Source organism: Coregonus lavaretus, assembly GCF_964263955.1.
Source record: "Coregonus lavaretus genome assembly, chromosome: 5".
Taxonomy (NCBI): domain Eukaryota; kingdom Metazoa; phylum Chordata; class Actinopteri; order Salmoniformes; family Salmonidae; genus Coregonus; species Coregonus lavaretus.
In genome coordinates this window covers 41,485,385-41,510,670 of record NC_139992.1, presented here as the reverse complement: position 1 = coordinate 41,510,670, position 25,286 = coordinate 41,485,385, and the positions used below count along the sequence as shown (strand labels likewise).

The window sequence follows — 25,286 nt, the reverse complement described above, 5'->3', positions numbered from 1 at the left end:
CTTGTTTGTTTAGAAACACCTTAGGCACAAAAGACAACAGCGAACGCCTGGGGGTTTTCTCCCGAGTGACTCCCCTCCTCCCTTCCGCTCCAAAGAGGAAGTAAGATTGTATATAATAGTGTAGCACAACGATGGATGTAACCAGTTCTCCTTATTGGGGGTCAAAGGAAAACACAAGAAAACAATACATGAGTTTAACACAGTGATGAGGGTGTTGTAATACTTTCATAGGCCTTGGAGCCTAACAACCCCTCAAGCAGTGACCTGACACTAGTTAATGTTTAGTCTCAGTCAAGGTTGTTAAATGACAATCATTTCTCATTTTGACTTTCTTTGTATGAATCCAACCAAAAAGCACAAAATATCCCTTTCCTCAAGCAGATAAAAACAATGTACATAAATGTTTTAGTTTCTACTGACTGCAGACCCTTGATAAGACCCTTCTTAGATTACCTCACTGGCCAATAAAGTTAAGTGTCCATTTGTTGAATTGTGACACTTATGTTGTGTATATCAGGCCTGGGTTAAAGTAAATATGCAAAAGCAGGTTTGCTTTGTGGAAAGTGAGTGAATGCTCTGAGAATTCTCCTATTACTGAAAAGCAGACATGAGGCCATTTCGCCATAAAAGCTGAACCCCAGCCGGGCCCTGCCAAGCGGCACTGGCTGCACAGAGACCAATTAAAATGGCTGGAAATTAAACCAGTCTAACAAATGACTTTATGCTGCTGGACATGAATGTGTTTACAGTGATGTCTGCAATGGACTCCCTATCTCTTTCTCTCTCTCGCCCATAGCCCATAACTTAACCCCATACTTATGTTGGCACTATATTACCAGTCACATTCTTGGACACACACATTATACACTGAATATACCAAACATTAGGAACACCTTCCTAATATTGAGTTGTACCACCCCCTTTTGCCCTCAGAACAGCCTCAATTCGTCGGGTCATGGACTCTACAAGGTGTCGAAAGCGTTCCACAGAGTGTTGCTGCCCCATGTTGACTCCAATGCTTCCCACAGTTGTGTCAAGTTGGCTGGATGTCCTTTGGGTGGTGGACCATTCTTGATACACACGGAAACTGTTGAGTGTGGAAAACCCAGCAGATTTGCAGTTCTTGACATTGTCTCAAGGCTTAAAAATCCTTCTTTAACCGGTCTCCTCCCCTTCATCTACACTGATTGAAGTGGATTTAACAAGTGACATCAATAAGGGATCATAGCTTTCACCTGGATTGTGTCGAGGCACAGATCTGGGGAAGGGTCCAAAAAATGTCTGCAGCTTTGAAGGTCCCCAAGAACACAGTGGCCTCCATCATTCTTAAATGGAAGAAGTTTGGAACCACCAAGACTCTTCCTAGAGCTGGCCGCCCGGCCAAACTGAGCAATTGGGGGAGAAGGGCCTTGGTCAGGGAGGTGACCAAGAACCCAATGGTCACTCTGACAGAGCTCTAGAGTTCCTCTGTGGAGATGGGAGAACCTTCTAGAAGGACAACAATCAATTAATCAATCAATTTTATTTTATATAGCCCTTCTTACATCAGCTAATATCTCGAAGTGCGTTCCACAGAGTCTCTGCAGCAATCTCTGCAGCACTCCACCAATCAGGCCTTTTTGGTAGAGTGGCCAGACGGAAGCCACTCCTCAGTAAAAGGCACATGACAGCCCACTTGGAGTTTGCCAGAAGGCACCTAAAAGACTCTCAGATCATGAGAAACAAGATTCTCTGGTCTGATGAAACCAAGATTGAACTCTTTGGCCTGAATGCCAAGCGTCACGTCTGGAGGAAACCTGGCACCATCCCTACAGTGAAGCATGGTGATGGCAGCATCATGCTGTGGGGATGTTTTTCAGCAGCAGGGACTGGGAGATTAACAGAGCAAAGTACAGAGAGATCCTTGATGAAAACCTGCTCCAGACCTCAGACTTGGGCGAAGGTTCACCTTCCAACAAGACAACTACCCTAAGCACACAGCCAAGACAATGCAGGAGTGGCTTCGGAACAAGTCTCTGAATGTCCTTGAGTTGCCCAGCCAGAGCCCGGACTTGAACCCGATCGAACATCTCTGGAGAGACCTGAAAATAGCTGTGCAGCAACGCTCCCCATCCAACCTAACAGCGCTTGAGAGGATCTGCAGAGAAGAATGGGAGAAACTCCACAAATACAGGGGTGCCAAGCTTGTAGTCATACCCAAGAAGACTCAAGGCTGTAATCGCTGCCAAAGGTGCTTCAACAAAGTACTGAGTAAAGGTTCTGAATACTTATGCAAATGTAATATTGATGTTTATTTTATACATTTGCTAACATTTCTAAGAAACTGTTTTTGCTTTGTCATTATGGGGTATTGTGTGTAGATTGATGAGGGGAAAAAACTATTTAATCAATTTTAGAATAAGGATGTAATGTAACAAAATGTGGAAAAAGTCAAGCTGTCTGAATACTTTCCGAATGCACTGTATTTCCCTGAGATAGAGGGAGGAGGGCTGGTTGGGGCGGCAGGTAGCTTAGTGGGTAAGAGCGTTGTGCCAGTAACCGAAAGGTCGCTGGTTCTAATCCCCGAGCCGACTAGATGAAAAATCTGTCGATGTGCCCTTAAGCAAGGCACTTAACCCTTATTGCTCCTGTAAGTCGCTCTGGATAAGAGCGTCTGCTAAATGACTAAAATGTAAATGTAATGTTTGTTTGGGAAGAGGATTTCATCGTAACTCTGAAAGTGGAAACATGTTTTGCTTGTAGTTGCTCACGTGAGGAACTGTGGGCGAATGTTAAGACAATATTAGATTTCCAAATTATGAGCTCTGCTTTGTTTAGTGGTTTCATCACAATGCCATGGAAAGTTGAGTAATTTGCCTGTTATAACCAAGACTAAGAGATGACATAATGGTGTAATCATTGTCGTCACCCCATCAACTATCTATAAACAATTCAGAGAACTCAAACAGTTACCAAGACAGCAATCAACAGCCAATGATGATGATTGTGTGTTTATTTATGACACGTTCAGTTATTCGGGTCAGATCATTCAGTCTACTTAGTGGAAGAAAATAGAAAGAAAGATAGTAACTCAGGTCAGATGCAAATCTTACACAGATCTTTATTATAGATTTTTGTGTTGTTTTTACACCACATACATACAGGCCATGGCAGTCATATCACATAGCCCTTTACTTTTCAGTACAGTCAAACATCTAGACTCATATTTTCCTTCTTCAACACTTTCAAAACACCTTCATCTGTTTTCTCCCTCCAACATACATAGTCTTTCTTTAAAATTTCTCTCACTGGCTTTTGACCAGTGCCTCAAACCTCAATTTTTGACAAGGCACCACATCACAGCTCACTCAGAACTCTATCATTGCGTGGCTAGTGGCTACACACACCTTGAAACAAAAACCCCAACTTCTCAGTTCCAACACATTCAACATTTCCCTATTTTTTTTCCACATCTCTCAAGCCTTCTGCTAACATACTCTTGCTTTTCTCAACCCATCTTTGTGGTTTCTTTCAGCTATAGATCATCTCCTCAGTAGATCCCAACCCATCAGATAAGCATGTATATGCTGCTGCTACTACTGTGGCCGGGCAGTTGTAGTGTCAACAACTAAAGCTCCGTGCAAGATTGCTACATTGAAAAGTGATCAATTTTCATTTGGAAGAGTCAGCTTTTTAAACCAACATGGCTCAGTTTAAATTGTTTTTACATTGTAGTAAAACAAAATACCTCATTTGATATGCGTTGACATCAAATTACATGGCATTACTACATTCTGTAGCAATGTGTTTTGTTCAATTTAAAAAAATACATACAATTGAATGCGATTTGATTAAAATGAATGCCTTTAACTGCAGTAGATGCAAAAAGGTGGGCGGATCATAAAAAATCTGTTATTAGGAATGTACAAAAATAAGACCTGTCCTCCATTACAGCTATGAATCGGACTTACAGAGACAATTATAGTTTTCAGTTTCGTATGCATCTCATCTTTTGTGGGAACTCTTCCCTTCTATCCACCTCCACATCCCCAAAAACATTTAAATAACTTCAGCTAAAAGCTATAAACAGTGCTGTTTTAAAACATAGAGCTACAGTAAGATTCAGATTGAGAAAATAAAATAAAAGGAGTTAAAGTTTACTTTTTTTTAAATGATTCTAAAATAATGTTTTAATACAAATCAAACAGTAAACAGGACTAGATGCACGACTTCTCTCCAACACATGAGTGTGTTTGCTTCTTGTCATGCTTCCCTTATATAATTAGTGAAAGCCAAGCAGGCCTCTCCAGAATACTGAATGGTATGCACTTAGCCCCTTTGTGGACAGAACCAAACAGTGGAGGGATGGAAGGGTAAAGTAAATAGCTGCCAATGGGGACAGTAACACAAAACACTGTTGTAATAATAAACAGACACATAAATAAAAGTCCCACGGGGAGGGGACACCCAGCCCCCCCCCCCCCTTATGTACAAACATATTGTCCGCTCGCCCATATTGTCCGCTCGGAGTCCATTTTCTCCCCTCCTCTAATTACACCATGGTCTCCTTCCTCTTCCCTAAGGCACAGAGGGAGCGCTTGTCCTTTTTGGTTTTGTGTTTGGGCGACGGGGAGGATAGTGGTGATGAAGAGGAGGATGAGGAGCGGGAGGAGGGAGACGTTGAGGTGGGGCTGGGGGTCTCGTCCCCGCATGGCGAACTGGGGGCGGACGTTGCACCTGCGGGCGTCAGAGGGCAGTTCTCATCGGCCTCCTCCATGTGGATGATGGCGGAGATTTTGGAGGAGCGCCGCTTGGAGTGGGCGTCGGCTGCCGGGGAGGAGGCGGGTGTGGTGACAGCGGCGTCCGCGGGGTGGTGGACGGAGATGGCGCTGCGCAGGCAGTTGAGCCACTGCTGCTTGTGGAAGACGTCATTGACCTGTAGCGTGTGGGACTGGCCCTGAGACGGGTCATGGAAACGCACACGGAAGATGTTCTTGGCTGAAGAGATGAACAGAGAACGAGAGGTTAGATTAACCATCAGTTTCAGTTACAGGCTTTAAACTCCAGCTAGACATGGAAGGTCATAGGTGAGGGGTCAGGGGCTCACCTTTGTCTGAGTTACTGAATGCTCCTCTGAAGGAGCCACCCATCTTGACGTCTCCATCCTGTAGGTCCTCCAGCACCAAGTCCTGCACCGGGATTGGCTGCCGGTACACCTGGAAACAGTGGTGCTCGTTCCTCGTCACAGACCGGGTCATCACCAACAGCTCTGTGAACAGGAACACGTGCAGCTTCTGGAGGGAGGGAGGACAAAAGGAAGGAGAGACGATTTTAAAATATATTAAAATCAGATCATTGCCAACGTTTTGTTTAATTTCAGGCATAGTTTCTCACATTCTCATCTGCCAACAGTTTTTTTTCCTGAGGACTTGTTATCATTGGTAGAGATTCTCAGGTGGTTATGTAATTCATGTGTTATGCGGTCCGTTTGAAATGAAAAAGGTCCATGTTTTGGCCCCAACTGCCTTATTTGGGGGTGCAGAGCTCATGTTGGTGCACATGAGGGTTAGGAGGAGCCAGGGAAGAACCATTGCTTTAGGTGGATTGGGGTGCGAGTGTGTGCCTTTTAGCATTATAATGTGTGTGTGTATGCGTGTGTTCTAAACTCACTGTTCCGCTCTTGTTGCGTAGCTCGCCGTGACACAACAGACTCTTGCACTGGTCGATGCGCGGGTCTCTTTGCCTGTCGTCCAGATACTCCAGTTTGTCTATGTAGTACTGGCTCTCTGACTCCCCCTTCTTCATGTTGATGTCAGACAACACACCCTGGATGATGGTGATCTGGAGACACACACATATACACATTGTTATAGTCACAACCTGATAGGATACAATTATATATTTGATGTTTTCAGAATGCTGTATTCATAAATCTTTGTGTGTCCTTCGCTCCACTCACTGCTTGCTCCAGGCGGGGCGTGTCGGGGTGCTCGGGCGCTGTGTGTTTGAGGATCTCTCTGAGCAGGAGGGGGTATTTGAACAGACGGGAGCGGGGAATGTCCAGGAAGCTCCACAGGTCCAGCTTCCTGCTGAAGGGAGACTCCAGGCAGCGCTGCAGGAAGTCCTGCACCCTCCGGTCCTGTTTCTTCTGGTCCAACAGGGCCTTGGCCGCCACCTGGTTACTGCAGTAATCTCGGTATGCATTCAGCCCTGGCAACTGGAGGGGAGAGAGATGTACCGTACCGTTAGCACTTCGGCCATTCACTGCAAGGTAAACATACAGACATGTCATAAAGGGGCATCTTTATGACATCTTCAACACTTTGGTCCCTGCTAGATAAACACTTATACAGGTAGAGAGATAGAGAGGTCAAAGTTGAGTGGGCACAGGCCCTGGTACGTACCCAGCTGACGACGATCTGTCCTATCTGTCCCACGGTGCCGTCAGGGCCGGTGGCTCTGGCCAGCTGGGCCAGCAGGTCCTCGTGGAGGGGGATGTAGGCATCCAGGTCCCCGAAGATATGGGTCAGCTCCTCCTCCGACATGATACTCAGCTTCAGCATGGGGTCGTGGTACGCCTGGAGGAAAAAAACGGCTTATTTAGAAAAAGAGAGGGAGGCTAAGTATAGCACTGGAGGAAAGGTTTTAGTGAGAGAGAAATGGAATGGAATCATTCCTTTCTTTTTATAGCTAATGGGTAATGGTCGGTCATGTTTAGAGGAGAGTTTCCAACTAGTCTCTGATTTAATCTGTTTACTTAATATGTACTTTCGGAGGGTTTTAAATAAAGTACGAACCTTGCGTGCGAGCTGGAGGTCCTCAATCAGGTCCTGTTCTCCGCGAGTCAACTCAAATATGGCCTGAGGAGGAAGGAGATGTATATTTAAAAACATCATGGAACAGGATGTCATGCTAAATTAAAAAACACTGAGTACATATTAAACCGCATCAAACTAAAGAGGACACCAAATTACTGAGTACACATTAAAGTAAGAGGACAAATCAACGCCAAATTACTGAGGTCAATGAGTTGCCAAATTCTTGGGTCCCTTCTCTCTCCATTACCCTCTAGTTCTCTGTCTCTCTCTGTACTGAGCGTTGTTTATGGTTTCTGAGTATTCTGACTGTTGGTTGAGAGGTCTGTCAGGCCAGGGGTACATTAGTGACGTCAGACACCAGCTCTGGAACAGACTGGTGACAAACTGGTCCCTGACCGCTTTCTAAACCCATTTAGCTCACTCAGCACAAATACCGAGGGGACCTTCCAAACAAACAAAAGTCTGAACTCTTGTCTGAGAATCAAAGGAGAAAAACAGAGAAAGAGAGGGGGGTAAAGGAGGGCAGGAAAACCGCCCCAGCCCTCTGGCTTTAATAACTCTGTCCCAGGCTAGGTTGAATACCGTGGCGTCTGGCTTTGTGACCTGGAGCGCACTCAGTCATCTGGAGCGCTTTAGCAGGGCCAGCCGAACTAGACATCAGGTATGTGGTTCAGTCTCTTACCTCACACTGTTCTAAGCTAAGCTCATCACACCATCTATTGTTGCAGCCGAGTTCCCATTCCCTCTCTATTGCGATTTGTTTGAAAAGAGAGATTTGAGAATCTATGGTGACGGTGCTGATTCTCACCTCCTGTCTCTTGATCTCCTTGGTGGAGAAGGTGCCCTTCTGGTGGACGTCTAATGTCTCCGACCACAGCGTGCTGTTGCGTCTCTTGGGCGGCGTGGGCACCGCCGCCTTGCTGCATGGCTTCTGGGGCACGCCCGGCGTCTTGCCACCATTGCCATCGCCCCGGAAGGACATGGACTGGATGGTCTGGCCGAAGCGCCAGACGGCCCCATTCTTCACGGGGGAGATGAGGTTAGCCAGCGAGGTCACCCTGCCGAGAGGACGGACACGCTTGTTGCTGGGTTCCTGGAGAGAAGAGAGAGAGAGGGGGGAAACACAGATAAGGCCTCGGATTCTCAACTTCCTTTATCATTTACCATAAACCCATAAACTCTTTTAGCAGAAGCCTCACCAGGAAACAGCTAGAAGCGTCGCTATGACTGATATTACATGGCCCTCATGATGCAAGCCATGAATCACTATCGGTGACACTACCTCCACAAGGGACTTTGTCATGAGACTGTTACTAGGGAAGAGGGGGTTAGAGCCGAGGTCAGGCCATAGAGACAGTGGGCAGGAGGAAGCAGCAGCCCCAGCAGCTGTTACCTCCATCATGTGAGGACTGAGGAGCCCAGGGCAGGCTGGGGGAGCACAAAGACCCTCTTTCTGACTGCAGCCCAGAGGCGCCGACCAGAGAAGGGGCCTGGAGGCATGCCAGGAATGCACGGGACCCCTGCTTTCAGCTGTCCAACACACTCACAATACACACACACACACCCACTTACTCTCTGTCACACACACACAACTACTCAGCATTATGGCCTGACTAAAGCAAAAGGGCCGTGAGACAGGGGCTGTTCAGTCACTCAAACATGGGAAGACAAAAGGCCTCATCGATTAACTCCCGTCTCCCAGAGTTCAGTGAGGTACGGGACAGGACGGTGCTGTGTTTGGACAGCTACAGTAAAACTGATGTGTGACTCTGGACGGAAGACCACCAGTGAGAGAGAGAGGAACTAACAGGCCTCGTCCTAAACAGGAACTAGAATACTGGAATTCTCCGTCTTTTTGTTAGGAGTCACAGGGGGTGGCGTGGGGGGTTTGTGGGTGCGAGTCGGAACAGGCCCTTGAGCTCTCGTCGCGTGAGAGAAGCACCACACCTGTGCCAGGTAATCCCGCTTCACCCCCCTGTACTGAGCCCTGAGGCAGGGAGAGGGAGACCGCAACAATCCCCTGCCAACATCAACAAACATCAGATATCAAAGCACTGCAGATCTGAGGTGATGAATTCATAGACAGAGAGAGACCTCTTCAAAAACAGCCAAAACCAGAATCATCATGCTCTTAGACATGTTTTGGGAAGAAATAAATCTGTCTTATGAAATCTATGCTGCATGCTCTATTTGAACCCCCAAACTCTTAAACTCTCAGAGCCTTCTCCTGACTCAGGATGAATGGGGTTTTGCCTTGGCTCAGCGAAACTGGGGGAACAGAGAGCCATTCAGGCTCCTCCTGGCCCCAGAAGCAGACCACAGCTGCAGAACAGATCTACCACAGAGTCTGGCGTAAAAGACACCGTGACTGCGGCCAGCTAGGGTCATGGTCCAAATGTGGTCGGGTCTTTGACCAGGACCGCCAGACAGTCCAGGAACTTATCTAAACCACTCTATCCCAGAGCCAATAAACCGAGAGGACTAGTGCTGACCACAACCGCTCTGACGGTGATCGAGAAATGGTATGGTCAGAAAGGAATCCCAATCCTAAACACAGGACTGGTTTGAACCTCTTTAGACTTTATTTTAATTGGCCTCATTACTGAGTGGAGAGAGGACCATAACAGGCACACTGTGTCCAACTAGTGTGCTGTAAACCCCATTGGACAATGGAAACTTAGAGGGTAAATTTGCTTTGGAAATCAAGGGGTCTTCCAATGTAAACTTTGGAAACGTGTTGCCCATTGTGCCTTTCCTGTCATCTGGAGACCGACCCTGGAATAACAAAGGCCATTGGTGCTGTTCTTTGTACGCCCACCCAGTGTTACTATCAGCTGGAGAGAGCAACATGCAGACTGATAGGACTAGGAGTAGTTTCTATTCCAGGCAGTTTGACTCCCTGGAACACTGTCCAGTCTCGCTCCCTTCAGGAAGCCAGACATATCCGGGATTTGTGCTGCTGGACTGTTTCGTTCTGTACGGTCTTTGGAACAACCAACAACCAACAACCGACCCCCCACCCCCTAATACAACGCAGATTGAGGGACCATGGGTACTCACTCAAATCTTCCCTAATGTCCTAAATTGGCCTCTGGTGGTATTTTAATAACAACCCCCCTTCCTCCTCTCTTACCCACAATTCTCTTCTACCTCGTTATATCCAACCAGAGAGCCAAAGGCTCATCAACTAACTTTATCCACTTTTTCAGCCAGCCCCCCCAAAAGCCCCTTCCTGTGCCCCTGGCCTCCCTTTGATGTAACCCCACATGTGTTAATCCCTGCTGGCTTGGCTGTCCCTCCCTGCTGCAGCAGCTCTCTCTCTCCCACTGATTACAGCATAGCTGATAGCAGGGCTGGGCTCTGAGGGAGTGGAACACCACTAATATTTACCCTGGACTCCAACGAAAGAGCTCATCACAAAGTAACTAAAAATGGGTGTCACAGTCATGAACATCTGTTGAGAAACGAGACTACTCACTTCATTGACGAACTCAACTTCTCCTTTCTAATTTATCGACAATGTAGCCGCTGGCTTCCCCCTGAACCCCCTTCCGAAATCTAACCACAAAGACCTTGAATGGGGGAAGGAAGGAGACTAGAGAAGTGAGTATAAAAGGATTCTGCTGACCAGTGGCTCTGTTTGAATCAGAGAATAGGCACACCTGGGTTTCTACCCCCTGTCCCTTTAATTGTGTGTGAGGAATGCTCTCAGCCTGCTGTGTGAGCACTCACACCTGAGAGACGCTTCACTGCACTCACTGCCAGGACTCTGAGAAAAGGAGGGGGGTTGGGGCAACTGGCAAACTAAAATGTGCAATAATGTTGCCATTAAAAGTTCCAACTTCAAACCACATAAATTCCAAGTTAGAATGTTATTGCAATGAAAGTTTAGGTGAGAAGTCGAAAACCTGGTGCTGATCTCAGTATGGCTATTCGTCCCCTGCTGCTACACTGCTGGTGTTGTACTAGTCATCCCCCAGGGCTAGGCTGCATTACCTGTCTGGGCAGATAGATTCACACAAAAACCAGCAAAGCTAAAGGGATGGATAGTTTTATGACCTCTGCTCAACAGGTCGTCAGTATCTCCCGAGTGGCGCAGTGGTCTAAGGCACTGCATCACAGTGCTAGCTGTGCCACTAGAGATCCTGGTTCGAATCCAGGCTCTGCTGTAGCCGGCCGCAACCGGGAGACCAATGGGGCGGCGCACAATTGGCCCAGCGTCGTCCAGGGTAGGGGAGGGAATGGCCGGCAGGGAGGTAGCTCAGTTGGTAGAGCATGGCGTTTGCAACGCCAGGGTTGTGGGTTCGATTCCCACGGGGGGCCAGTATGAAAATAAAAAAAGAATAATGTATGCACTAACTGTAAGTCGCTCTGGATAAGAGCGTCTGCTAAATGACGTAAATGTAATGTAAATGTATCATAGAACAAAAATCTCTAAAAGTTTGAATTGAACAAGGTTCTGCCAGAGACTAAACACACACACACACACCTTACTAAGGTGCAGAGTTCAAGTGAGATATGAAGCATGTGACAAATATGCTTGTGATGAAGCTGTTGTTTTTTACGAAGCATGTGACAAATAAAATGTGATTTGATAGCAGAGATAACAGGGCAATGTGCTGATTCACTCACAGATCTGATAAGAGAGATTAGTGGCTATCGCAGCAGAGAACAAGTTCCTGTCCAACTGATACCAAATGACAGAGCCAGCAGAAAGAACATATTAGATCAATCACTTCTTCTCCCAGTATCTCACCTCGGACTCTTTGTTGGCTTGGTTCTGACCGTCTATAGCTTGTAGAGTCCGTTTGATAGTCACCAAGCTACCCAGTTCATCGTAAGCCACCATAGCTTTGAGTTAAAAAAATCCAACAAGGTTTCTGCTATATCCAGTTAGTCTTCAAATGATGTCCCCCTCTATTCCTCTTCTTCTTGCTCCGCTATGGGACTTCAGAAAACTCCACACACTACTGCTCTCTCATTCTAGACTTTGGTCTGAGGTGGAGTTAGGGAGGGAGGGTTTAAATACTCAGGGCTGGTAAAGGGAGGAGCAAGCTCTCCAAACCCCTACCACCGTTAAGGGGGGTTACCATTAGAGGAATCAGACTCTCTTCTTGGACGTGTGAAGAGCTATACAGGCGAAGAACCCTGTTTGCTTTTTGTTGGCGATTCACACACACAAAATATTTTATTAAAGAATTTACAGATCATGAGCATGGCTCCACACAAAGAGAGTTTACAGTGATCACAAACCATACAGGACACCTGTAGTACTGGGGAAATTCCATGAAGTGAGGCTTCTGTTGTTAAAGTGAATGGAAAAGTTATGCACCATGTGCAGACAGTATTACAGAACAATGATCTCTAAAAGTTTGGCTTGAACAAGGTAGTAATCTGCTAGAGACTAACACACACACACCCTGCTAAGGTACAGTGTTCAGGGGAGATAGAGAGAATAGGGCTAGTTGCTGTTTCACTCACAGATCTGATAAGAGAGATCTGTGGCTATCGCAGCAGAGACGTTACAGTCCAACTGATACCAGTTGAGGCAGAAGTATCCGAAAGGTCTAAACATAGTTAATTACTCAATTTAGGGCTGCACAATATGCATAAATAATCTAATTGCAAAAAAAAAAATCACCCAATATTATGATTGCGATTTTACTTCCGAAGTTCGATCAAAACACGTCGGTGAACTATTCAGAGTCTATGGTTGGTGTTGTTTGGCATGACAACTAATGAAAAAGCCAGGTACAGTAGACGTTGTTGTGACAGGGTAGGAACCAGTGTTGGTCAGTTTCCCAGGAGACCCTTATTACATTTGAATGTTACATTCATAGCATTAAAAAATATGGATGTCAATATTGCAATTGCGATTAAAATGAGATTAATTGAGCAGCCTTAACTGAGATAAAAGAGAAACTTGCTTAATGTTTTTAAATGTGTTTTATAACTAAAAATAGAGAAACACCTTCTGAGCTCAGATACTGATGCATCATGTGAAAAAGTAGGCCTAGAGGAATTCTACTTCAGATCATTAATCAAGTCAATTCCTTGAAAACAGCAGTTGTAAATATCCACCTATAGAATCTAGTTCAAACACAACCTATAAGTAGAGTGAACCATCATGTAATAAATAGCACATCTCATTATTGAGTGAGTAAATATGGAACACTTCTTTGTCCCCTGGCTTTCTGGTGTGAAGGGTGTAAAGTGCACCACTGTTTGTTGTCTGCTTTAGCTAACGACAGAGAGCTGTTACCAGGCTCTGATCAGCAGGGGATGGGGGCGATCAATTAGAATATCAATAAGAGGGGCCCACTCACTCCCCTCCTTATTATATCATACTCCTCATGACACACACGGTCTGCACTGGACCCTGTTTATTGAGGGCAGAAGTGTAGTGTGTGGGGTGGGTTTAAATTAAGGTTTAGTTCGTTATTATCCAGAATGCTAGTAGATACTATAGACTTCCAGTCATTGTGCTAAAGCTAGTTAGCAACTTCCTTCAAACTGCACACAGAGACATAAAAATGGTATCCACAAGTTCATCAGACTCTGGGGTGGTAGATAAAGGGCTTCATTGCCAAAATCCTGACGTATCCCTTTAAAGGGGGGAGCGGGGTAACTGCACCCAGTTTAACAGTAAAAGGAAGTGAGAAACTAAACTAAGTTCATTCTGAAACAGAGTTTTAAAGTAAAACACAAGCTTGCTTCCTTTTCCTGCACACCAACTCTCATTTCACAGCCAGACACAATCATGCTCCATTTGAATAAAAGTGAACTGAGACGGTGATTAGAGAAGTGAAAACACCTGAAGCTAGGCACTAAACCCTGCACATGTTGCTACATACCCATATAACTGCTGCGCTGTTGCTACATACCCATATAACTGCTGCACATGTTGCTACATACCCATATAACTGCTGCACATGTTGCTACATACCCATATAACTGCTGCACATGTTGCTACATACCCATATAACTGCTGCACATGTTGCTACATACCCATATAACTGCTGCGCTGTTGCTACATACCCATATAACTGCTGCGCTGTTGCTACATACCCATATAACTGCTGCACATGTTGCTACATACCCATATAACTGCTGCACATGTTGCTACATACCCATATAACTGCTGCACATGTTGCTACATACCCATATAACTGCTGCACATGTTGCTACATACCCATATAACTGCTGCGCAAATGGACTGCAGAATGCAAGGTGTTGACTGTGTGATGGACTGGACAATGTGCTGAGGTGCTATGTGGTGGAAGGGCTGTAAAACCTTGCTAGTCAATTAGCCACAGTCTGTGTGTGTGTGTGTGTGTGTGTATATATATATATATATGTGTCTGTGTTTTGAGCAAATTAATTAGACCAATGTGAAGGCAAAAATTCACCCTCCTGTGTAAATACTGAGGTGTGAAACAGGACATACGCAACTAAGCATGTGTGAGAGTGGAAAGTGTGTGTGTGTGTGTGCGCGCGCTGAGAGAAAACCCAGATGGGTTATTGTTGCTAAACTACATGAGGATTGGCACCATGGTTGGGAATGAGTTCTAAACTACATGAGGACTGTCTGTTTACTCTGAGGTAAAACTGATCATGTTATATAGACCAACAGGGCTCTGAAAGTCTGGCCTACATCACTCCACAAGCAGAGTCCACTCCACAAACTGGCCCAACTAGTGGCTAGTCAGGATTCACACCTCAGGGCAAGGTGTCAAATGGTAAATAATAGCCCAGGGGGCAAAGTCTCACTACATGATGATTTGGGTGATGATTGGATTACTTGTGAAAAAGGGGACAGCAGTTGGCCAGAAGGGAGGATGGTGTGAATGATTATTCAGGTGAGACTGAATAATAATATTTACAAAATGTCTGTTTGCTGGAATATGAATCAGGATACGGACAGTCCGGAGGAGATAGACTATAACCACACCACTGCCCCAGCGTACATTTCCAGTGCAGAAGGTCATGATTGATTGTATGCGAGTGTCTGTGTATACAGGAAAAGAGGCTGTTTCGTGCAATCATCCAGACACAGGGAAGACAACGCGGTGCATCCCCGTGTTAGTCACTCCGTGTGGGGATACCTGAGGCTCAGCCACCCCTCTGTCTGGGCCATTACCCGTGAGCGAACCACCGCATTTAACCATGGGAAGGTGACTGGGAATATGGCAGAATACAAACAGTAACTACTCACTCCGCAAGGCAATTAAAACAAACAGGTAAAACATCAGTAAAACATCAGTATAGAGTCTCAATTCAACGGCTCAGACACGAGACGTATGTGGCAGGGTCTACAGACAATCACGGACTACAAAAGGAAAAGCAGCCATAGCATTACCCTCCAGTCTACTGCAGTAACTCCATGCCAGGAACAAACAGAGCCCTGGGGCTTACATCCCCTCCACATCAGCAGTACAGGACAATGCTAGTGTTTCATTAGAGCTCTGGAGAAGGCATAACAGCCAACACTATCTAAAGGCACTCATTCACTCAACAAGTGGTGGAACCATTGCCCCCTGGTGGTGGGAGTTTGGTGCAAGAATTCAGGTACAATAGATGGCAGATGTGATCTAGTATGAATCTAATATTATTGGATTATTTATTTCTCCCTATATACATTCGGTCTGTGAGTCCTTATTTGAGCAGGCAGGAAGAGAATAGGCCTACGGGTGTTTATATACTATAATGAACCACAGCTTTAGTGTGATCATCTCAAACAAGCCCAGGCACTCCAAGATTGAGTGGGCCAAGAGAAAGAAAGATAGTTTCGTTTCTGATACACCAACTCCTGTATTGTCCCATTTCTCACTATTTGGAATTTGCCTCATGTTCTTTCTCTCCATTCTTCCCCAACTTCCACCTCTACCTGTTTCCCAACTTCCTGTGGTCTCATTCCTCCCTCTGTCCCTCATCCCTCTGCCTTACTGCCAATCAACCTATAAAAACTAAAGTAGTCTGTCTCTTCAGCAGCTATTGGAGGGGAGATGAGGACAGGGCTTCTTATCCAGCAGTGGCCCACTAAAACCCATCACAGAGTAGCCATTAAAAACAATACCAGAGATAGCTTTCACACCAGACAAACATCCCCCGTTTACTCAATAGTTTACTTAAGTGTGTTTTACTCAGTGCATACACCCAGTGCTTCTCTGGTTGCTACCAAACAGTGTGGAGGCAACCAAGAACCAAAGGTTTGTCATGACACTGATCAATGCCACATTCATAGAGAGCACACACACACACTAGTCTAGCTAACCCACCAAGCAAACATGCAGAAGACAAAAAGAGGGGTGGTCAAAGGAGCTGGGAAAGTTACAACTTGTTGCTTCAGGTTTTTCAAGGAACCCTGATTCCAGCCAGGACTGGCGATACTCAATACAAGTGTACAGCCTTTACAGCAAACACCTTCTAGTCAGCTACTCAACCCTCCTACCCTGTATTTATTGTGGCAACATTTTGGCTCTCTGGGCGAGCGTGCAGGTGGCAGGTGGATCTGGTCTGGTGCTTCTGGTTTGGTGCAACAGGTTTGCGAATAGGCCGAGACTGCGAATCCGTAGGCAACCGCCCCGTCCCCTCCTGGATCCCTTTTCCCCAGAGCTGAAGATCCAAATCACATTCTGCGCATATGGGGGGATTTACACACACATTTCTGTGGTACCCTCCCTGCACATTTCTCACTTTCAATCGTCAATAATCATTCTTCAAGTTTTACAGGTGAAAAGTCCATGCAGCGTCTGCATGCCACCTCCCGAGTGGCGCAGTGGTCTAAGGCACTGCATCGCAGTGCTAGCTGTGCCACTAGAGATCCTGGTTCGAATCCAGGCTCTGTCGTAGCCGGCCGCGACCGGGAGACCCATGGGGCGGCGCACAATTGGCCCAGCGTCGTCCAGGGTAGGGGAGGGAATGGCCGGCAGGGATGTAGCTCAGTTGGTAGAGCATGGCGTTTGCAACGCCAGGGTTGTGTGTTCGATTCCCACGGGGGGCTAGTATGATTTTTTTTTTTTTTTACAATTTAAAAATAATGTATGCACTCACTAACTGTAAGTCGCTCTGGATAAGAGCGTCTGCTAAATGACTAAAATGTAAAAAAATGTAAAATGTAACTATTGGATCTCAATCAGTTTCATGGGGAGATGCATTTAGATCTTCTTGAGTTATACAGCGTTGTTCTGAAGTAGCCTACATACAATGTGGTTTTGAATTATGTATAGTGGGCAAATTTTAGAGCAGATGGGTTAACAAACTGTAGTTTGCCTGTGTTTAGTTTAAACCAAAGCACATATTTTGCCTATTGGAGCACGCTGTTAAGGTCTGGCCACATGAGTGGAAAAATGTGACCAATCGCACAATCATCCTAAATTCTCATAAGAAATTAGGTGGTGTTTTTTGTCTTACAGTAAAACTATAATATGCTATTATATTCAGTTATGTTATGTAGAATACCATCATTATGTGATCTTGTATGCAGACATTGATTCAGCTTTGATCTAACTTTATTAAACAAGCACCATTCGCCAGAGTAGACCGTTCTCCTAGCAGCCGAATGGGTCCATTTTACATTTTAGTCATTTAGCAGACGCTCTTATCCAGAGCGACTTCTAGCAACAATTAGGGTTAAGAGCCTTGCTCAAGGGCACAACAGATTTTTCTAATCAGATGAATAATGGTACCCGGTTCAATTTCTCACAAACCTCTATGACAGGCCACATTTCTAGTAAACACTTATGCTTTTTATGCTCAATCGGTGACATGTCTGGTGACTATGCAGGCCATGGAAGAAGTGGGACATTTTCAGCTTCCAGGAATTGTGTACAGATCCTTGCGACATGGGGCTGTGCATTATCAGGCTGAAACATGAGGTGACTACCAGTGGAAATGGCTCAAATCTGATTGAGCGTAATGATGTAGGGTTGTTTATAAACTGTGATGGGCATATCTTTTTAATGCACTTCTATCAAGTCTCATCAGGTCACCCTCAGCTTTCAAGTATTTTCAGACCCAAACATTTCACTGAAGAAATATGAAGCGATCCAAAAAGCAAAATTAGGCTCTGCTGGGGAGCAACGGACTAATTCCAATAAACCTGCCAGGCGATATTTCACTAGAAGTCATAGTTGGGCAACAATGGAGAGAGGGATGATTCACTAGCCCTCTCCTCTGGCATCAAAAGTATAAGGGTTTCCTAGAAATGTGGCCTGTCATAGAGGTTTGTGAGAAATTGAACCGGGTACTATTATTCATCTGATTGGACAGAAAAGAAAGAAGAGTGCTTGTTATGTTTTGAGTGTGATAATTATACCCCGATTTACCCTGTATATAACCTCGTTATTGTTATTTTATTGTGTTACTTTATTGGTTTTTTTATTTAGTAAATATTTTCTTAACTATTTATTGAACTGCATTGTTAGCTAAGGGCTTGTAAGTAAGAATTTCACGGGAAAGTCTACACCGTTGTATTCGGCGTATGTGACAAATAAGATTTGATTTGATGAAGACAGCTTGTCTGTCCAAACGTTGGTTATTAAATTATTGTATCTGAGCTCCTAGAGTGTGCGGCTCTCCTTTTCTTTTCAAGTGTTCTACTCCGCTAGCCAGCACCTCGCTTAAAACAGGTGTGCCTTTCTTTCGCCTCCAGATTGAGTGTGATAATGAAACATCGGTGAAAAACAGAGAGCATTACTATGGGTGATTATTGAGAAAATCCTTTTACGTTGGAATACTGGTGACAGGCCTAGGCAACAACAGACCCACATTCTAAGGACATTTTCCAACCATCGAGTCCTGATCGTCAACTTACTAAAAATATGAATCATAGTAACTACAGAATATTTGGTGGTAAAATTCCCCAAACATTAGTTGATGAGTGTTGTGATGGTTGCTGTAAACAAACATGGTCCTTATCTGGATGGTTTTCAGTATAATAATAATAATAATAATAATATGCCATTTAGCAGACGCTTTTATCCAAAGCGACTTACAGTCATGCGTGCATACATTTTTTTTTTTTGTGTATGGGTGGTCCTGGGGCTCGAACCCACTACCTTGGCGTTACAAGCGCCGTGCTCTACCAGCTGAGCTGGTATCAGTGATATGCTCAAGTATCACAAACAAACAGGACGGGGCTAGACTTTGGATCGGCTATAGGCCTAGCTTCTTCAGACCTCAGCCAAAGATATACTGAGGTCAGGAAACCGTCCTCCATGATGGCACCAAACAATCCAATGCAATAACATTCTACATCTAGAATGCAATTTCCCATACATTCATGAATGTCAACAACTCTTGGGGACAGCAACAGTTTACAGAGCTGTGTGCATCACTTTGACAAACTGATCTAGGACCAGTAATGCTGGTTCAGGGTATCTATATTGTGAACTCAGATCAGTGATATGGGCCGGTTCATTGTGTTTTACCTTCAAGTCAAAGCTGCACAGGCTGACTGCATCAGAGACATCCTTCTCTCTGCGCTTCCGCTTCTGGGGACAGATGGAAATGAGATTGTTTTTATTCAAATTTAGACAGATATAAACTTACCCATATCTATTATATACACAGGTAGACACACCAATACTCCCACAGATACTCTTAGGCAGATACCCAAATAGCTTCACACAAAACAACTACACATAGTCTGGACTCCTGCTGTTCTCTGATGTTAGAAATAGTTAGATAAGAACAGACAACCACCACCACTCTGCCCCATTACCCTGTCCCATCCTGGTCTCATTGGTTTGAGAATAGCCCCAGTGAAGTGAAGAACTGCCCTATTGCTAAGCCCTATTGCCCCAGGGACAATGTTCACCCCTGGAGGTTCCATTGGGAACAGGAAAGGGTTTTAATGAAGCACAAGCACACTTTAACACCTGGAGAGAAGACCAGCTGGCAGGTGAGATGAGTTCTGGCCCTGAGTTTATGTGTATGTGACTAGGGCTGTAAAGCAGAAGGAGCGCTGGGCTTGCCTGACTGCCGGGGCTCTTAGGGCTCTGTCATTATGGCACATTAACAATGGAGTGAGTAGAGGCCATCACGGGGCATTCAGGAAGCCGAGACGTGACCACCGGTGTGCAGAGAGACAGAATGGACAGGGTAGGACAGTTTGTTGAGGTAGTTGTTTGTTTTGAATAATTTGTTTTGAAGGGGGTAAATGGGCATTTCTTCCTCAAACCTGTTAGCTTTCCCACTCGTCTCCCGAGTGGCGCAGTGGTCTAAGGCACTGCATCGCAGTGCTAGCTGTGCCACTAGAGATCCTGGTTCGAATCCAGGCTCTGTCGTAGCCGGCCGCGACCGGGAGACCCATGGGGCGGCGCACAATTGGCCCAGCGTCGTCCAGGGTAGGGGAGGGAATGGCCGGCAGGGATGTAGCTCAGTTGGTAGAGCATGGCGTTTGCAACTCCAGGGTTGTGGGTTCGATTCCCATGGGGGGCCAGTATAAAAATTAAAAAAATGTATGCACTAACTGTAAGTCGCTCTGGATAAGAGTGTCTGCTAAATGACTTAAATGTAAAAATAACTCCTTGTGCAATATCTGATCACACAAGGTGAGAAAATTGTCACTTTGCATGGTTCATACATTTCAAGGGGACACAAGGGGCCTACATATGCAATGCACCAGATAAGAGAACAAAGCTAGATGATAAGCTAACCTACTGAGGGGAGTGAACAGTGCTTTGGCTAACAGAGAGTTGCACAATACTACAGTACAGCTCCTAATCAAGAGATTCTCATTTAGTGCTACAGCTGTTGAATACAGTAGTTTCACGCTCAGTCCGTTTTTTAAAGGTAGACTAATTGAGGCAGTTAGGTCCTTTGCTGAAGCTAATGAGGGAAGTGGGATCATGGATCAATCAATTCAACTCTTGTTTATAGTAGAGCTGATGGTAAAAGGAGAAGCTGAAACTGGCAATCTGATCAAAAGGCTACAGTGCAGCCAGTAATCATCATCTAGCTATAAAAGGCTCATTAGCCAGTAGCCACTAGCTTTAGACTTGTGTCTTTAATCAGCTAGTGACTGTGAACGACTAATCATTAAGCTGATCCCCATTCAAAAGGAATCAAAGTGACCAGAGAAACCCCCATTAATGCCTTGTTATTATCATCAGAGGGCTTAACTGTTTGAGAGCCTTAACTGTAATTGTGCTAGGCTAGCTTTTAAAATAACGATTGGTTTTGGGTCCGTTTGTGATTAAATCATCAAAAGGGTGGGCCAGGTTAGAGGGAAAGTTTACACTGGCCTAGAGACAATGTAGCAGCACCTCGGCTCATGAACCTAACAACCTAGTGGCTATGCAATGCAAGTCTGGGCTAGAGGGGTCCTCTCTTCAGAGCCTCCCCCAGACAACAAGGCTTGTTTGAGGGCAGTTTGCTGAGTCTCTGTTGACTGCTGCTGCCCATGCAAATGATACAGTTTCACATTACCATGACATCATGGGCTAAGCTAGACTGACCTTTTAAACAAACCCAGCTTAGGCCTGACATAAAAGGGCATTCATGTCATGTGGATGTGGAATTCGATATAAAGAACTAGGTGATATTTGTTAAGCATGTTCTGCTTGATAGAAAGGTAGAGGAGATACACATTGATTACACAGAGAGGGGGAAACAGTGAGAAGGAGAGAGTGGTAGATGGAGGAAGGGGAGAGGTGTAGAAAGGGTCGAGTGGGGGTTGGGACTGAGGCAACAGCAGAGTTCCTTCTTTTCTCCCTTTCTCTCTCCCTCTCTCTAGGGCACAACAGTAACCCTGGTCTATTATTGTGGTGGCCTATTATTGTGTGTGTCACATGGAAATGGCTCAATAAAACCATGACCTGGTCAGCTGCTAGAATACACAACCTGGCTGGCTCTATGTAATTACCAGCACAAAGCAAAGCTAGGAGGTAGGTAGGCCTAGAAAAAGGTGGGGGCAGTGGGGCCGTCACAGTCGACACTGTGTCAAGGAATGCCATTGACTCAAGAGATTCTAGAACAGAGACTATGATAATCAGTGGGCATACTTAGCACCCCACCTCAGTCTTTTGGTATGTGCTGGGTTGGTTAATGGTGACATCATTTAATTAGGGCGCTTGCACTTAAACAAAGGGACACGCACATAGGCACATCAAAATACAAACTCAATTCCTAGGCACACACTTTGACACACATACACATGCCTGTTTGAAGTGGGAATGTTTGCATGGAAAGCGACGCTGACTGACATTCTGGCCGTCTGAACACGTCGCTGGGAGAGACCCTCTCCTATTAATTACCGGCCTACATTCATACAACAGCAGTTGGGTTTGATCTGTTGCTTTTCTTGCACAGAGCTGGAAACCTAAATCACATTCTCAACATTAAAGAACTGCCCTGAGGCCTTGCTAATGTAGTCTGAGACACTATGATAAACACTGCAGTCTCCTTCCTCCCCAAGGCCCACCCTGCCTAAACACTCCTACCTGTACTGTACTATACCAGCCCCAGCCTCCAGAAAGTCCCGTACCTACCCACATCAAAGCACAGGATCCTCCTGACCTTATTCAGGTTACAAGGTGGAGATAAGAGAGGATGAGAGACGATGGAGAAGAAAGGAGCACACTGTTTCTTTTCTATATTTCTCTCTTTGGGTAGATTTATAAAGGTGAGATAATAGGGGAGTCATGGGAGGGAGGGGGGTAGCCTAGGTAACAAGGGCCATATGCTTTTAGAGGTTGAACTAAGCGTGCCAGTTAAATAAAATTAGGGGAATCAAAGGCAACGTTTGGCACGAGATGAAGAGCCTCTGGCCTCCTCTCCTCTATCCCTCCCTCTTTCCTTCTCCTCCTCCTCCTCCTCTCCCCGGCTCAGATGAGCAATGGATAGGGTTTCAGCTGGGGTTCACTCATAAACCCTGGAATGTTCCAGGCCTTGTCGTTCCGTTCCTTTCTCTAATCTCTCAACTCTGTTTCCAATCACCAATCGTATTTAGGTCTAGGTTTTACTGTAAACAGCAGGCCGGCCAATCTGAGAGGAACGAGAGCTATGTTGATTCCATTATGTTGAAGGGGAAATAGGAACAGAAAGATTTTCTGGTTTGTTCACTGTTGGGTCACTGGGTAGTGTGAGGAGTCTGTCCTGTGCCTGGCATCAGCTGTGAGGGAGTCATGCAATTAAAAAGTTCCTTAATGGAGGATTAGATGGACCTGCAGAGTGCTTACATCACCTCTCACTCAGAGGTGATTGCGAGTTGCCAAAAGAAACTGCACTGGCATGTATACATACTTAGCATCAGTTTACAGGGTTTCTGATGCTGCACGAGCGATTCAAGGTTTATTTTGAATGCCTTTATTTTGGGGATCAAGGCTATCATGAACTATACTGACTCCAGATGAGTAATACGTGTGTAATAGTGACACCATCATCCACTATGGAGTAATGGGTGAAGACTGGGTTAGAATGAACTTTGTTCTGAATACTGATATACAGGTGATGTCAGATGCATCCAAGTTGCAGTCCAAACCACCCCTCAAAACCTTAAGACATTTTAGTCATTTAGCAGACGCTCTTATCCAGAGCGACTTACAGTTAGTGAGTGCATACATTTAATTTTTTTTCCATACTGGCCCCCCGTGGGAATCGAACCCACAACCCTGGCGTTGCAAGCGCCATGCTCTACCAACTGAGCTACACGGGGCCAAAATGGATCAGTCATTTGTCTTTATCATTTACCTAAACCTAATGCACAGAGTCAGTATCTGTGGTCCAATTCAGAGGAACTTTATAGCTTTGAATGTCCTATGAGAATGAACAGGTCCACTTGCTTCCGTGCCTGTTTAAAAACACCAAGGCCAGATTTGAAGCCAAAACAGACAGTTATGACAGGGACAGGCACTCTCTGTCCGCACAAACAGGCAGACAGCCATAATCATCCCAAACAATGCCAGGACAAAATGTGGATGATAATGGAATGACCCGAGGTACCGGTCCTGTGAGGGAACAGGGAGACACAAAAACAAGTGGAGCTGGATGGAGGCTGTACTCACCAGACTGAAGTCCCACTGAGGTCCAGGGGTGAGGAAGGTGAAGGAACTCCCTCTTCTCAGTCCAGGCCTACAAGATGAAGATGGAAATGATTGCATGTTCAACTAGTACAACATTAATAACACCATACCCTACACCATAATTCAAAAGGTGACACTACTAATATCTTTACATCTCAGGGTACGAGGTGACATCACACGCCACAACTCCACCAGGTAACAACCACACAATCCCACAATGTCCAATGCCGCATGCAAGAATGCAAGCTCACCCCTGCCTTGTGAACATTCAATCATGGTAGTGCAGGAAGTGCCTCAGAAACACATTTACTCCTTCAGTCATTCAATGCCTTCCCCGAAGACCCATTCAGACAGAGAGCCATGCTCAGGTGCCACCGTATAAGTCTGTGGCACACGGTGTATGGGAGTATTGGCTCTGGTACATACCACAGCCTGGTGTAGCCATAGCGATGTCCCCGTCGCTGCATCCTCAGACAGCCAGCTAGGATAGACACCCAGGAGAGTAGACCCAGTCAGAGAGCTGTCTTTCACCCCTCACTCGCTGTGCAGCACCCACAGGGTTACCAGGTCTCCAAGATGTCATCACAATACTATTTTCTTGCTCTTTCTATCTATAGGACAGACCGTCTACCCCTCAAAACACGTGTAGGAGGAGCCCCCTACCTACCCCTTTCTTAAATGGGGAAAGAAAGCAACTGTTCTGCCTCTTGTCAGAAGTTTGTTTGTTGAGGGCCTAAGCAGGGAGTGCTTTTTAGGAAATACGCAGATGAAGCAGGCCTACTGCTCTATTTCGGTCACCCCAAACCTCATGTAGCCCCTCAAAAATACAGTTCTCACCCTTATCAGGTTATCTTCAATCTTTAATCATTGACGATAACCTGATGAGGGCAAGAACTGTATTTTAGGTATTTAAGGGGTTACATCAGTCTGGCCATTAGAGTGGGCTAGATTAGGCCAGATCAGGACGAATTGAGGTCTCTTAGACAAAGCACAAGCTTGTCCCTCTGTCTGACTAGATGATTACCCTTCAGACAGGTGCCCTGTCAGCACACCTACAAAGTATTGAGAGACAGAAGGATTGGATTTCTATTATGGCCCTGTTACACGCTGAGAACAACCCACATTAGTGATGATGAAGCCAATTGGATGGCTTTCAAAAGACCAGAGTGAGTTAAAGTCAAGGTGTTACTTAGATGACCACTCATCTTCTGAAACCGTAAACAATATTTTCCAATATAAACAAGTTCATATCTGAAAACAGAGTGGCGATAATGGTCTTACTATATCGAGAGACCTCAAAAGGAAATCAACCTCTACAATCCTGACATTCTTTCCTTGATTCCTCTGAACCACTTGTCTCTAGCATGTGTTCCTGTGGTACTGCTGTTACTGGGCCAAGTCATTCCAGTCATTCTGTTGGCCTGCCTGCCCCTTATTGTGGTTGCTACAGGTGGCATTGTCC

General features: G+C 45.5%; 1 protein-coding gene across 4 annotated transcripts in view; it reads right to left on the bottom strand.

Moving 5' to 3' along the window:
• Positions 1–3,082: 3,082 nt before the first annotated feature.
• Positions 3,083–25,286, bottom strand: part of LOC311130033 (neuroepithelial cell-transforming gene 1 protein-like) — a gene marked incomplete at its 5' end in the record, with an annotated part of 37,686 nt that continues 15,482 nt past the window's right edge. Inside the window, 10 exons of one of the 4 annotated variants that reach the window (XM_084162649.1) lie at positions 3,083–4,977; positions 5,087–5,270; positions 5,650–5,820; positions 5,939–6,196; positions 6,384–6,557; positions 6,777–6,839; positions 7,606–7,890; positions 19,229–19,291; positions 23,807–23,873; positions 24,251–24,561. In XM_084162649.1, coding sequence (XP_084018775.1) covers positions 4,532–4,977; positions 5,087–5,270; positions 5,650–5,820; positions 5,939–6,196; positions 6,384–6,557; positions 6,777–6,839; positions 7,606–7,890; positions 19,229–19,291; positions 23,807–23,873; positions 24,251–24,291 — 1,752 coding nt within the window. In that variant the 3' untranslated portion in view covers positions 3,083–4,531. Of the gene's footprint in view, positions 4,978–5,086; positions 5,274–5,649; positions 5,821–5,938; positions 6,197–6,383; positions 6,558–6,776; positions 6,840–7,605; positions 7,891–11,553; positions 11,804–19,228; positions 19,292–23,806; positions 23,874–24,250; positions 24,562–25,286 lie in introns of those variants that run through there. The other 3 variants (XM_084162648.1, XM_084162647.1, XM_084162650.1) reach the window with 3 other exon arrangements.